Source organism: Natrix helvetica (assembly GCF_964273705.1).
Source record: "Natrix helvetica genome assembly, chromosome: 3".
Classification (NCBI taxonomy): domain Eukaryota; kingdom Metazoa; phylum Chordata; class Lepidosauria; order Squamata; family Natricidae; genus Natrix; species Natrix helvetica.
Window position 1 is genome coordinate 177261857 of NC_138549.1, and position 13622 is coordinate 177275478.

The 13622-nt window shown below is 49.5% G+C and overlaps 2 protein-coding genes across 3 annotated transcripts in view; one reads left to right on the plus strand and one right to left on the minus strand.

Annotated features, from left to right (window-relative positions):
- TGM2 (transglutaminase 2) overlaps positions 1-6397 on the plus strand; it is a 68634-nt gene extending 62237 nt beyond the window's left edge. The window contains exons 12-14 of one of the 2 annotated variants that reach the window (XR_014174965.1): positions 1-71; positions 3122-5704; positions 5797-6397. The exon at positions 1-71 is cut by the window's left edge and continues 66 nt beyond it. Coding sequence is in view for 1 of the 2 variants with exons in the window: in XM_081948099.1 (XP_081804225.1) it covers positions 1-71; positions 3122-3278 (228 nt within the window). In the remaining variant the exon portion in view is untranslated. Of the gene's footprint in view, positions 72-3121 lie in introns of both variants that reach the window. The other variant, XM_081948099.1, reaches the window with a different exon arrangement.
- Positions 6260-13622, minus strand: part of RPRD1B (regulation of nuclear pre-mRNA domain containing 1B) — a 47788-nt gene continuing 40425 nt past the window's right edge. The window contains exon 7 of the mRNA XM_081948129.1: positions 6260-6578. Within this exon, the coding sequence (XP_081804255.1) occupies positions 6513-6578 (66 nt within the window). The 3' untranslated portion in view covers positions 6260-6512. The remainder of the gene's footprint in view (positions 6579-13622) is intronic.

Genomic DNA, 13622 nt, shown 5'->3' on the forward strand with positions numbered 1-13622 from the left:
ACCGCCCTGACCAGCTGCGTCTTCACCATGGAGGGGGCCGGACTGACCGGGGGACAGAAGGTCCAGCAGCTGTAAGTGGGACCTCACAATGACCTTCTGAGGGCCGTCCGGTCTGGGAGGATTTTGTTGGGGGTCCTGTTTGGAGCAGGGGCTGGACTGGATGACCTCAGGAGACCCATCCAGATTTAAAAGTCAGGTTGCAAAATCAGATGTGACTAGCTTCACCACTTAGCCATTGAAATTCCGGTCCCGACTGCGGTCGTAAGTCCAGGACTTACAGTACAGGTAGTCCTCAACTTACGACAGTTCAGTTAGTGAACGTTCAAAGTTAACAACTACAAACTTAACAACTGCAACGGTTCGCTTAACAACTCACTTAACAAATGTCTCACTTACCAACATCAACTGTGGTCGTAAGTCGTGGATTACCTGTGTATAAATAGAATAAATTTGAAAAGTGCTGAAGAACTGCAGTGAAGCCCATGGGAAGGGGTCTTTCTCGGGGGCGGGGGGAGGGTCTAGGCCAAAATCTCAAGACACTCCCCCCACCCACCCACCAGAGAAGAGGGGTCAGCGGTGGTCTTGGGACAGGAGGGTTTTAGAAGAAGCAAAGGCAACTGGTCCCCTCGGGGAAAACCACTTAAAGGAAAAGCAATAAAGTAAAAATAATAATAAAATGAAAGATGAAATAATAAATTAAATTAAATAATTAATAAAATAAAATAAAAGAATATATGATAAAATAGAAAATAAAACTAGAATGTAAAATAATAAAATACATTAAATAATAAAATATAATAAACAAATAATAAAATAAATAACGAAATAAAATATTGAAATAAATAAAACAATTTAAAAAAAGAGAGAACAAAATAGAAATAAAGGAAATAAATCAACTAAAGAGGCAGCAGCTGTTTGTACAGGGGGCAGGAGACCCCACCCAGGAGATAAACTCACCACCACCTTCTTCTTCTTCTTCTTCCTCTCCTTCTTCCTCTCCTTCTGCTTCCTCTCCTTCTTCTTCTTCTTCTTCTTCTTCTTCTTCTTCTTCTTCTTCTTCTTCTTCTTCTTCTTCTTCTTCTTCTTCTTCTTCTTCTTCTTCTTCTGCTTCTGCTTCTGCTTCTGCTTCTGCTTCTTCTTCTGCTTCCTCTCCTTCTGCTTCCTCTTCCTCTTCTTCCTCTTCTTCTTCTCTGCTGCAGAACATTTCCCCCCAAACCTTCCAGATGTTAAAGTTAAAAATAGGCCCAATTAGGAGAGGTGAAAAGGACAAGCGGATGCTTGAATGGAAGCAATGGGTGAGGAGGGGCCCCCTTTCTGTGGGTGGGGGTCACAAACACGCGTGGAATCGCACACAAAGCAGGCGGGCAGAGCAGGGGAACCCTCTGTGCAGACCCCACCCCAAAGCTGCCCTGCATGGAAAAATCCTATGGAAAGGGGACGAAGGACGATTCCAACCTGAGCCTCAAAGTCTTGGCTGCGTTCCATCCGATGGACGAAGGGCCGGTGGTGGCTCAGCCCCCTCCTCCCCCCACAGGGGGACCCCCGGCTGCATCGCTCATCCTGGCTTGCATCCCCCAAATGCGGGTTGGGGAGACCGGAGGAGAAGGGGCTAGAACACTGAGGGCGAACCTTGTTTTCCTGGGGTGCCAAGAGCGCGTGTGATGACACCCATAATCCACACAGCCTCCCTGGGACCAAAAACGGGAGGTGGGGGGGGGCTTCACATCCCCTCACCCCACCTTTGTGCATGCATGTGCAATGCCCCCACACACACCCCACGCATGTGTGACCCCCTCCCCCCACCCATGCCCACATGTCTCCCAGCAGGGACCCGAAAATCAGCCGGCCGGTGGGAGGCAGGTGCGCGCATGTACAGTGGAGCTAACCTGGGTGACGGCTCAGATGCCCACAGGGATGGCTCCATGCGCCCCCTGTGGCATGGGTGCCATAGGTTTGCCCTCACGGGTCTAGAACCCCTTGCTGTGGCCCACTCCCCCTGCCCCCCCCCTGCAGGACAATTCAGGTCTGTCTTAATCATTTCATTCCCAGCCACTTTTGTCACGGATGGCCACGTTTTGGTCGAAATGATTGCGGCTCTTGTAGTTCTGGATTTGATTTTCTTTCTTTGATGATGATGATGATGATGATGATGATGATGATGATGATGATGATGATGATGTTCTTTTATTGATTATTATTGGCCACAGTTGGTTCCCTCCAAATTGATTTAACTTTTGGACTGACAGTCCACCACCACAATTGAGCCCAATGTTCCTGTCGCTAACTGAAACGTCGGTTCAGCGAGTTTGGTTCCCTTTGACGGCTTTTCTTGCCACGGTTGTTAAGTGGATCATTGAAGTTGGTAAATCAGTCACACGGCTGTTAAGCGAATCTTGCTTCCCCGTTGCCTTTGCTTGCCGGAAGGTCGCCAAAGGGGAACACATGATGTTGCGACCGTCATAAATACGAGTCAGCTGTGAAACATGGTCCTAAGTCCCTTTTTTTCAGTGACATTGTAACTTTGGTCACGAATTGAACTGTTGGTAGCTGCCTTTGTTGAATTGTTCCACAGAGAGTTGTTCCATGCTTGAGGGAGAAGGAGGAGTGTTGGAGGAAGAATGGGGGATCAGGGGGAACCCCCACACCCCCCCCAAAAAACACTTGACCTATGCTTTTAGGATAGAATAACAGAGTTGGAAGGGACCTTGGAGGTCTTCTAGTCCAACCCCTTGGTCATGGCAGGATATCCTATGGAGGCAAGCTGTTCCATCCATCCATCCATCCCTCTCCTCCTCCTCCTCCTCCTCCTCCTCCTCCTCCTCCTCCTCCTCCTCCTCCTCCTCCTCCTCCTCCTCCTCCTCCTCCTCCTCCTCCTCCTTCTTTTCTCTCTCTCTCTCTCTCCATCCATCCATCCATCTATCTACCTATCATCTAAAAATCATGAAATCCTAGGGGCTGGATGGGACCTGGGAGTTTCTTCTAAACCCTATATACCACTTTAGACAAACGTCCCTTCTAAAAAACTTCCAGTGTTGGAGCATTGACAACTTAGGGAGGCAGGTTATTCCACATATTAATTGTTCTAACTGTCAGTAAATTTCTATTTTCTCTCCTGCTCCAGAGATACGTCCGTCGAACCTGGGGAGGAAGCGAAAGTGAAGGTTGACTTCGTGCCCCAGCAATCTGGCCTGCGGAAGTTGGTGGTGGATTTCGAGAGCGACCAACTGAAGGGGGTGAAGGGCTACCGTAACGTCATCATCGCCCCCCTGCGCAAATAAAACCAGAAGCCCCCCAAGCGAAAAAGCCAAACGACTCCAGGAGCCCCCCAGATGCCGGGGGTCGGGGGATCTCTTCCTGCCTGCACCCATAGCTATGCATCCAGATGCTTCTCTGCTCCTGCCACCACCAAAGACTGCAGTGCTGCCCCACCCCACAGCTGGCTGGAGGGCACCCCAAACACCCTAGACGTGACAGGCTGAAATTGGGGAGGGGGTTGCAAGTCTCTACTCGGGATGTGCACCCAGGAGAAGCCCCCCTTTTGGGACGTGACTTCAAGGGTGTGTCTTGCCCTGCCGTGCCAGGGCATCCCACGACCCTCAGACTTCGCCTTTGTGGGTCCTTTCAACCCTACTAAGATGTTGGCCATCAATTCTGGTTACCTGAGATGGCTGGGAGGTGAAGGGGAGGGAGGGTCCCACGTTGTCAACTTTAAGACTTATGGACCTCAACTTTAAGACTAGTGAACCTCAACTCTCAGAATTCCCCAGCCAGCTTTTCTGGCTGAGGAATTCTGGGAGTTGAAGTTCACAGGGTTGAAAAACGCCAAAGTTGGACACTCCTGGTTAGGGAGTTCCTCTATAACTGCCCTCCCAATTATGTGTAGCCTTTGAAGGCCTCCAGAGAAAGACCCAGAGACCTCCCCTAGGAGAAGACCACATCAGCCCTCTGCTTCCCCCATCGTGATGTCCCACCAAGAATGAAACGATCTCATGCCTCCCCCTGGCACGGCAGCCCATCAAAACAGGGGTGAGGTTGGTTGGGGAGAACAATCAGCCGTCTCCATTTGGCTTTGCCCTCTCCCTCTTCCCTTATTCCCCCCTCGGCAAGCTTTGGCTACGATGGCACACTGCTGGCATGAAAGAAGTCTTCCATTGCTTGCATGACTACACAATCCCTAAGGCACTCCGATGGCTTATTGTTTAGAGGACAACCTGTCATTTCTCAGAGCATGACACTCCTGGGTTAGCCTGCTGGACCATGGATGGATTTTTTTCCCCATCAGGACTTGATGGCTGATTTCTGATGACCCTCAAGTGCATTTCTGGCACCACTTCCTTGACCACAAAGTACCAACATCTGGAGCCTCCACAAACCACGTTCCCTGAAGCAACCTGGTTACAGAGCACGTTTCTCAACCTCAGCTGCTTGGAGATGGGTGGACTTCTACTCCCAGCGTTCCACAGCCAGCAGAATTCTGGGAGTTGAAGTCCACCCATCTTCAAGTTTGACAAATGATGAGTTAGAAAGATAGCAAGATCTCAAGAACAGCATTTTACACGACTTCCACCCCTTACTTGGAAGAAGAGGGGGAATTTCCTGATTTTTTTGACAGTTGTGTGTCTCCTGAGGGTGTGCATGTGTTTGGTTCCTTCAATCCTTGGGTGGGACTTACAATAGCTCAGGAACTGAGCAGGAAAAGAAAAGACCTAGGAAGCAGAATGTCAATGAATTGTGGCTGGAGAACATCTAAAGCTTCACCAAACTGCCTGCCAGAAAGTGTTTTTGAAAGAAGGAAGGGGTAGCATGGTCCATCCACTGCTGGGGCTCCACTCCAAGACCCATGGAGGGGGGGGGTTCCTACTCTAAAAGCACCAAATGTAATGAAAGAAACCCTCCAGGTAGACAACAAACCCATGGAGGCTACCAAAAAGTGCCTTCAAAAATAAGCCAGCATCAAGTTGCTGGCAATTGGTCAACCCTACCTTGACCACCTTCGGAGTTTTTCTCAAGAAACGTCTTGAAGATGGGTGAACTTCAACTCCCAGAATTCCCTCTGGAGCATCTGCAAACCATGTTCCCTGAAGCAACCTGGTTAGATCAGTGTTTTTCAACCTTGGCCACGTGAGGATGGGTGGGCTTCAATTCCCAGCATTCCCCTTCCAGCAGATCCTGGGAGCGGAATTCCACTCATCAAGTGACCAAGTTTGAAAAACGCTGGGTTGTAGAAATAGCAAGATCCCAGGGACCTACTGGACTCCGGTGGCTCTCTGCTACCAACAGCCATGCTGATGGGCAATATGGAACATGAGAAGGCAACATGAGAAGAAAAGGGGTAGAGATGTGGAAAAGAAGACTCTGCCTCCTTCCACACTCACAAACCATTTCTGGACAAGATCAGATTGGCTTTTTCAGGGAGCCGGTAGTCACTTGCCTAAGGTGTGGCTTACCGTGAATGCCAGCTGCTTGGGCATCTGTCCTTTTCCAGCTGTGTTACTGGTTCTGAGTCAACCCAGCATGTTTTGGCTCCCTTATCAAGGAAGGTGCTTGGCAGTCATTCAGTAACACAGCCAAAGATGGGCAAGACAAGCTCAAATGACGGATGGATGGGCCGAGGAGGTCAGAGTGGGTGGCCAACTAAAAAGGACCAGTTGGGAGGGTCCAAATCAGCCCTTTCCAGCCATGGGTATCTACAGGATGTGTAGAGGTCAAGGACAGTTGGCCAACTAAGAAGGAACAATTGAGAAGATCCAGACCAGGCTGTTCCAGCTGTGGTGGTCAACAGGATGAGTAGAGGAGGTCAGGGACAGTTGGCCAACTAAGAAGGGCCAGTTGAGAAAGCTCAGACCAGGCTGTTCCAGCTCTGGTGGTCTACAGGATAGTCGGGGACAGTTGGCCAATTAAGAAGGACCCCTTGGGAAGCCTTTTCCAGCTGCGGTGGTCTACAGCCATTGTTATCAGCTGGATTGGGGGAGGATGAGGCCAGGCCAGACCAGCTGGATTGTATCAAGTGGGGGGGTGAGCCTCCACCTCTTCCAAGCTTCCAGGGAACGTGATGTCCCTTCAGCTTTCTTGGGGCTTGGTAGAGCTCAACCATGTTACCTTTTGACCTGGCGCATTTTGCAGGCTCTGGATTCCCAGTCCCTTGCCTCCTGCCCAGTCACACACCCTGCTTAGCGCATACTTGCAAACCCAACCTCACAGCCTCCACAAGCGCACGTAGCGATACGAGAGGCAGATGTAGTTTATAAGCCATCAAAAGTCTTTTTTGAAAAAAATCTTGTCAGATGTTTACTTGCATTGCAATCCTTCTGGGTCTGATCGCCTTTGCAAATGACGGAGAGCCGAGGGGAATTTATTTTGCAATCACTCAATAAAAAGTTTATTTTTCACCGTGCAACTGTTGAGGTTTCTTTTGTGCAGCCAATCCTTAGATTATGGCTCTCTGCTGTCAACAGCCGTGCCGGGTGGGGGACGCTGGGCCCTGTCGTCCAGAAGCTCTACCCCCCTTGTCTTCAAGGGGAGCCACCTCGGAGGGCGTTCTGCGGCAATCCAGTTGCCATGGCTCCTCTGAACTGTAGCTGCAGAAGAGAAGATTGGTGGCTCGATTTGGAATTGTGGGGTCCCTGGTGCTCTCTGAGCTTGGGAGGTTTTCGTACAGACGTTTCATGGCCCGACTAGGGAACATCATCAGGGTTAGAAGGGTGGAGGGTTTGCAAAGAGGAGGAGGAGGAGGAGAACTGTGGGGTCCTTGGTGTTCTCTGAGCTTGGCTGTTTTCTTGCAGACGTTCCATTACCTGACTAGGGAACATCTTCAGTGCTAGGGGTATCTTAATGCGGGTTTTTTAACTGTCTATATGATGTAAATTGTCTACCTCCTCCGAGTTCGAGTCCGTGTTTGTGTATCTGTATGTATGTTCTGTATGTACGCCTATGTGTTTTTATATATTTTCTGTGTTTTATATGCCCCATTGTACGCCGCCCCGAGTCCTACTTGGAAAGGGAGCGGCTAATAAATTCAAACTTATTATTATTATTATTATTAGAAGGGAATGTGGTTTGGTGGTGGGAGGAGGAAGAGGAAGAGGAGAACTATGAGGTCCTTGGTCCTTTTCTGAGCTTAATGGCTTTCTTGCAAGTATGTGACATCTTCAGTGCTAGAAGGGAGATGGGTTTGCAGAGTGGAGAAGGAGGAGGAGGAGGATCAGGAAGATGACAAGGACTGTGAGATCCTCAGTGGTCTCTGAGCTTCGTTGTTTTTTTAGAGACGTTTTAAGACCCAACTAGGTGATATCTTCACTGCACTTAACAAAACGTCTGCAAGGAAACCACCAAGCTCAGAGAGTCTTAAGGACCCCACAGTCCTCTTCCTCTTCCTCTCTGCAAACCCCACTCCCTTTTAATGCTGATGATGTTACCTAGTTAGATGATGAAACGTCTGCAAGAACTTAACAAAGCTCAGAGAGCATCCAGGACCCCGGAATGAATTAAACCTTGGCCTTCCGGGTGCTTTTGATCTGGAGGAGACAGAGAGTAAATACTGGAACTCGGTGGGTTTTCCCAACTTGCTGGTATTCAATTCAGTTTTGCCATGGTTGGTTGGTCTGGAAAGGCCCGGACTTCCCATTCTCCTGGCTTTAATCAATGTTATACGACCCACCTGAGGGTTGACCTCTGTTCCCCAAAAAAGCTGGGGGGGGGATACCAATTCCAGTCAAGGCGGACGGGCGAGAAGGCTCCTATTTCAGCAATGGGAATCTGTTGGAAAAACTCAACTTCTCTGCCAAGAATCTCACCCAGGCTGCTGGCTGAAGAGGGTTGGAAGGAAGGAGTGGAGGGAGGGGGCTCTTCTCTCGATGGATCCTTGCAAAAGAGAGGGGGGAGCCGAGCTGTGGTTGGGAGAAGAACAGACACTGAGCCCAGTTCTGGGCACCACCAGGATATAAAAGAAGATGTTGAGACTCTAGAAAAAGTGCAGAGAAGAGCAACAAAGAGGATTAGGGGACTGGAGGCTCAAACATACGAAGAACGGTTGCAGGAACTGGGTATGTCTAGCTTAAGAGAAAGAAGGACTAGGGGAGACATGATAGCAGTCTTCCAATATCTCAGGGGTTGCCCCAAAGAAGAGGGAGTCAAACTATTCTCCAAAGCACCTGAGGGTAGGACAAGAAGCAACGGGTGGAAACTAATCAAGGAGAGAAGCAACTTAGAACTGAGGAGAAATTTCCTGACAGTTAGAACAATTAATCAGTGGAACTTGCCTCCAGAAGTTGTGAATGGCCCAACACTGGAAGTCTTTAAGAAGATGTTGGATAGCCATTTGTCTGAAACGGTATAGGGTTTCCTGCCTAGGCAGAGGGTTGGACTAGAAGACCTCCAAGATCCCTTCCAACTCTGCTATTCTACTCTATTCTATTCTACTCCATTCCATATTCTCTATCCTATCCTATTCTATTTCTCTTTCTATCCCTCCCCCTTTCTCTCCCTTCCTTCTCCCTTTCTCTCTTCCCCTCCCTCCATTTCTTTTTCTCTCTCCCACTCATTCTCTCCCTTTCCTTCTGTCTCTCTCTCTTCCCTCCATTTCTTTCTGTCCCTCCCCCCTACTCCCGCTCTTTCTCCCCCTCTTTCTCTCTGTCTCCCCCTTGCTCTTCTCTTATCTGTTGGCTGTGTTTCCAACACTCAGAGGAACCCTTGGCCTGGCTCCTATCAAGCTGGAAGGAAAAGTTGCAAACCCCCCCCCCCCCTTTAGATAAAGGAGGTTAATTTGGAACTCCTCTCTTTGCTGGGTAGCTTTTTTTTAGGGGTGCCACTTAAAAAACAAACCTGCAAATTCCAGTCTAGTCAGCCAGGAGCAAATGGGGAGGAGTCATTTAGTCCATGTGGGTTTATTGGCCCTTCATTCAGGCTCTGAGCCCAGGGTGGGGGTGGGGTCTCCCCAGGGAACACGCTGGGGGGCATTTGGCCGTGAGAATGAAGTTGCTCGCTTGACAGTCTTTCAAAGGGGGCTGACCACTGCCTGGGCTAATCACTGCTCTCCGGCCACTGGCCCAAACAAATTCCTCATTTGCAGCTTGTCCTCTCTGGGTGCACCACAATAGGCGGGGGCTTCACCCTTGCACCCCCCCTCTCATCCTGGCCCTTACACACACCGGTCAAGACAGCAGTGATCATCTGCAGAGCCCACCCTTGTCGCACTGCAGTGACCGATTCAGAGCCCCCACCCCACCCCCCAGGTGGCTAGTTTTCTGGCTGAGGCTCTTCCTTGGAGGGGCAGCCCTCCAAAGAGACTGTCGTAAAAAATATGAATGCAGTGGAGTCCCTGGTGCTCCCTGAGCTTGTCTCTTTTCTTGCAGACGTTTTATGACCCAACTAGGTAACATAATCAGTGCTAGAAGGGGGGGGGAGGACTGTGGGGTCTCTGGTGCTCTCTGAGCTTGGCTCTTTTCTTGCAGACGTTTTATGACCCAACTAGGTAACATCATCAGTGCTTGAAAACAGTAGGGCTTGTGGAAAGGAGGAGGAGGAGGAGGAGGCCTGTGGGGTCCTAGATACTCTCTGAGCTTGGTGGTTTCCTTGAGGACACATCAGTGCTAGAAGGAAGTGGGGTTTGCCGAGGAGGAGGAGGAGGAGGATTGTGGGGTCCTTGGTGCCCTCTGGCCTTGGTTTTGTTTTGTTTTTTGCAGACATTTCATGACCCAACTAGGCAACATCATCAGTGCTAGTCCTCCTCTTCCTCCTTTCTTCAAACCCCCATTCCTCCCACCATCACTGATGATGACCCTTGGTTGGGTAATGAAACATCTGCAAGGGGGGGAAAAAAGAGCTCAGAGCGCATCAAGGACACCCCAGTCCTCCTCCTCCTCCTCCTCCTCCTCCTCCTCCTCCTCCTCCTCCTCCTCCTCCTCCTCCTCCTCCTCTTCCCTCCCTTCTAGCCCCGAGGAGTGATCAAATTGGGTCAAGAAACAAGCTCATAAAACATGAAGGAGCCCACAGGTCAACCCTGAGCTACAAATATTAATAGTATTAATAAATACAAATAGTGCCTGAAGCTCTGTACTGGGTTAGCCTGACCCTCCCTCCCTGCCCATAAATAATCCTGGTCTTCTCCTCCAGCCCACCTCCCCTCCTCCTCCTCCTCCTCCTCCTCCTCTCCCTGGCTGGATGGCTGAACCTTGAGGTTTTTGGCCCAGCCTCTGCCTTGGCTCTTCAAAGCCAGAGGGTGGGGGGGGAATCCCACTGGGCAAGCTTTCCTGGACCCACCAGTTCGCCTGGTCCACTTCTCGCTCCTGCTTTTGAACCTCGTGAGGAGGACACCATCAAACCTACATTTGGAGCTGGCAAGGAGAGAAAGGAATCAGCAGAAGGGAATAACAGTTAGAAAGGTCCTTGGAGGTCTTCTAGTCCAGCCCCCTGCTCCAGCAGGAGACCCTATGCCATTCCAGACAAGTGGCTGTCTAGCCTCTTCTAAAAAACCTCCAGTGATGAAGCGCCCATTAAGGTCTGAAGGCAACTTCTGTCCCACTGGATAATTTTCCTCATTGTTAGGAAGTGTCCTGACAGTGAGAACTAAACAGTGGAAGAGAAGTTGCCTCCAGAAGTTGTGAATGGTCCAACACTGGAAGTTTTTAAGAAGAGGTTGGATAGCCATTTGTCTGAAACGGTGTAGGGTTTCCTGCCTAGGCAGGGGGTTGGACTAGAAGACCTCCGAGGTCCCTTCTGACTCTTCTCTTCTATTTCTACTCTACCTGCAGACCTCTCCCCAAAAATAACCCAAATTTAACAGAACAACAGAGTTAGAAGAAACCTTGAAAGTCTTCTAGCCAACCCATTGCTCAAGCAGGAGAACCTCTACCATTCCAGACAAATGGCTATCCAGTCTCTTCTTAAAATCCTCCAATGATGGAGCACCCACATCTTCTGGAGGCAACTTCTCTTCCACGGGTTAATTGTCCTCCCTGCCTGGCAATTCCTCCTTAATTCCAGGTTGAATCTCTCCTTGATGAGTTTCCATCCGTTGCTTCTTGTCCTACCTTGAGGAGCTTTGGAAAATAGGTTGACCCCTCCTCTTCTCTGTGGCAGCCCCTCAAATACTGGGAGACTGCTATCATGTCCCCCCTGGTCCTGGTTCAACCCTCCTTCTCATCCAAGGTTTTGGCTACACCATGCCTAGAGATGGTGATGTGGACCAGCTGAGCAGTGACTAGCAATCTCCGCTTGTCCCAACTGGATCCAATCCCAAGCTGCACTGATAAGAGATGAAAAATGTTTTCTGCATAGACACATATAAAATATTTGCAAACTGGAGCAGAAACACACACAAAGTGTTCAGTTCTTCACACAGCTGATAAGCTGCTTGGGTCAACTTTGCTGGGAAAATGTGTGTGTGTGTGTGTGTGTGCGCGCGTGTGTGTTTTAGGAGGGTGGACCATTATTTTGGCTCTCCAAAGGGTTAGGTAGGAGGAGGATGGCAGCTATCATTTGGAAGGCCAGTGACAGACATCTTGACAGGAGCAGGAAAGCAGCGTGTCCAGGAATTGCCACTGTTAATAGAAGCCAGGTTCACTTAATGACCATGATCCACTTACAGACTGCAATGATTGGCTTAACCATGGAAATAAATTGGGGGTAAAGGGGGATGCAACTCACTTAGCAACTGTCAACTGCCAAGAACAGACATTTTGGCCTCAACTGCGAGGACCACAGGACTAGCTCTATTTTCAGTTGTTGTCATGGCAACGACGTGGGGCTCAAATTATCTGCAGGGTTTCCGTGTCCAGGTAGCCCCCCCCCTCCATGAGCCCGGGAGCCCTTTGGACCCACAAGCTTGCAGGGAAGCCCCCCGCTAAGCCTCCACCGCTGCCTCCACCGGTAAAGTGCTTTCCATGCCTTCCTCCTCCGGCCCAAAAAAGGTCCTCAGCCTGCCTTATAAACTGGGACTGAACAAGAGATTTGCTTCCTTGGGGTCTCCTGGGAGATCAGTTGGATACGGTGCTCCCTGGGCTGGAATGCCTTTTGCAGACCTTTCATGACCCAACTAGGGAACATCATCAGCGCTTAGAAGGGAGGGGGGCTTACACTGATGATATTCCCTAGTTGGGTCATGAAATGTCTGCAACCCCCCCCCCCCCGCCCCAAGGTAAGAGAGCACCAAGGCCCCCTCATTTCAACTTTGAGCTACAGATATTCTGCTTAGATGATTTTGCTGGGTTTCCTCCGCAAAGGCCCCCAGTGGGGTTTCCAAGCCGCAGGGGTTTGGGGGCAGAGAAGGTGGTCAGCCACAGGTATTCCTCCGCAGCCCTTCGTGTCCCAGGCCAGCCAGGAAAGGACGCAAGGGAGTTAGCACACGCCCAGCGGAACCTCCAAGACCTAAAGCCCAGGGGGAAGGGGAGGCAGAGGAAAGGGGGTGGGGGAGCCCCCAGCTAGCCCATGCCCCAAGCAGTTTTAACTCTGTTCTAAATGCCATTTTTAATCTGTGTTTTTATTCATGGGTTTATCTTGTTTCATTGTAAATGATAGTTGATAGATAGATAGATAGATAGATAGATAGATAGATAGATAGATAGATAGATAGATAGATAGATAGATATTAGATATTGATAAGATAGAGATGATAGAGATACGTAGATAGATGATAGACAGATATAAGATGAAAGATAAGAGATGATAAAATAGATATAAATAGATTAGAGGTAGATATAAAGAGAGATGAGAGACAGACAGATACAAGATGATCGATAGAGATTAGATAGACAGGCAGGCAGGCAGAAAGGCAGCTGGAGCAGAGATGAAATAGGATCCGTTTCTAGTCTGCAATGGGGCAGATCAGGATTTCAGTCCTACATCGATTCGCCTTAGGATCATCAAAGAAAATAAATGTAAAATAGGCATAGTCCTCGACTTACAACACTTCACAGTTCAGAAAATGATCTCGGATGGTTTTACAACCCATAAAGCCTCTCCATGGTCACGTGATCGAAGTTTGACGCTTGACAACTGACCCACATTTATGACGGTCGCAGTGTCCTGGGGTCACGTGATGCCCTGTGGCGACCGACTGACAAGCAAAGTCCACCGGGGGGGGGGGGATCCAGAATTCACTAAACAACCACGTGGCTCACTTAAAGGTCGTAAGATGGAGCAAAATTCACTTAACAAATGTCTCGCTTAGCAACAAGTCTGGGGCTCCACTGTAAATCGAGGACTGCCTGTTACAGGATCTGACACTAGGATAAAATAGCTAAAATAAAACAGAGCAATCAAATACCTGCGGGGTGCAAGGAAAATAAGTTTGGGGAGGGCAGGGACAGCCCTCAATCACATGCCTCACTTAATGGCTGCAATAAATTAACGGGCAGGCTCCATAATGGTTGCAACTGGAGGACCACCTGTGCTGGTCCATCTTCCACCGGTGTCAATGCTGTCACTACAAGATCACCCAAAAACTGAATCTCAAAGTCGGGGTGTCCAACCTTGGTAACCTGTGGACTTCAACTCCCAGAATTCTCCAGCCTCTTCTTAAAAGCCTCCACCCCCAACGTCTGGTGTTGAGCTGTTCCACTGGTTAATTGTTCCCACTATCAGGAAGCTCCTCTCCTCCATCGGTTCCCATCCATTCTTCCTTGTCC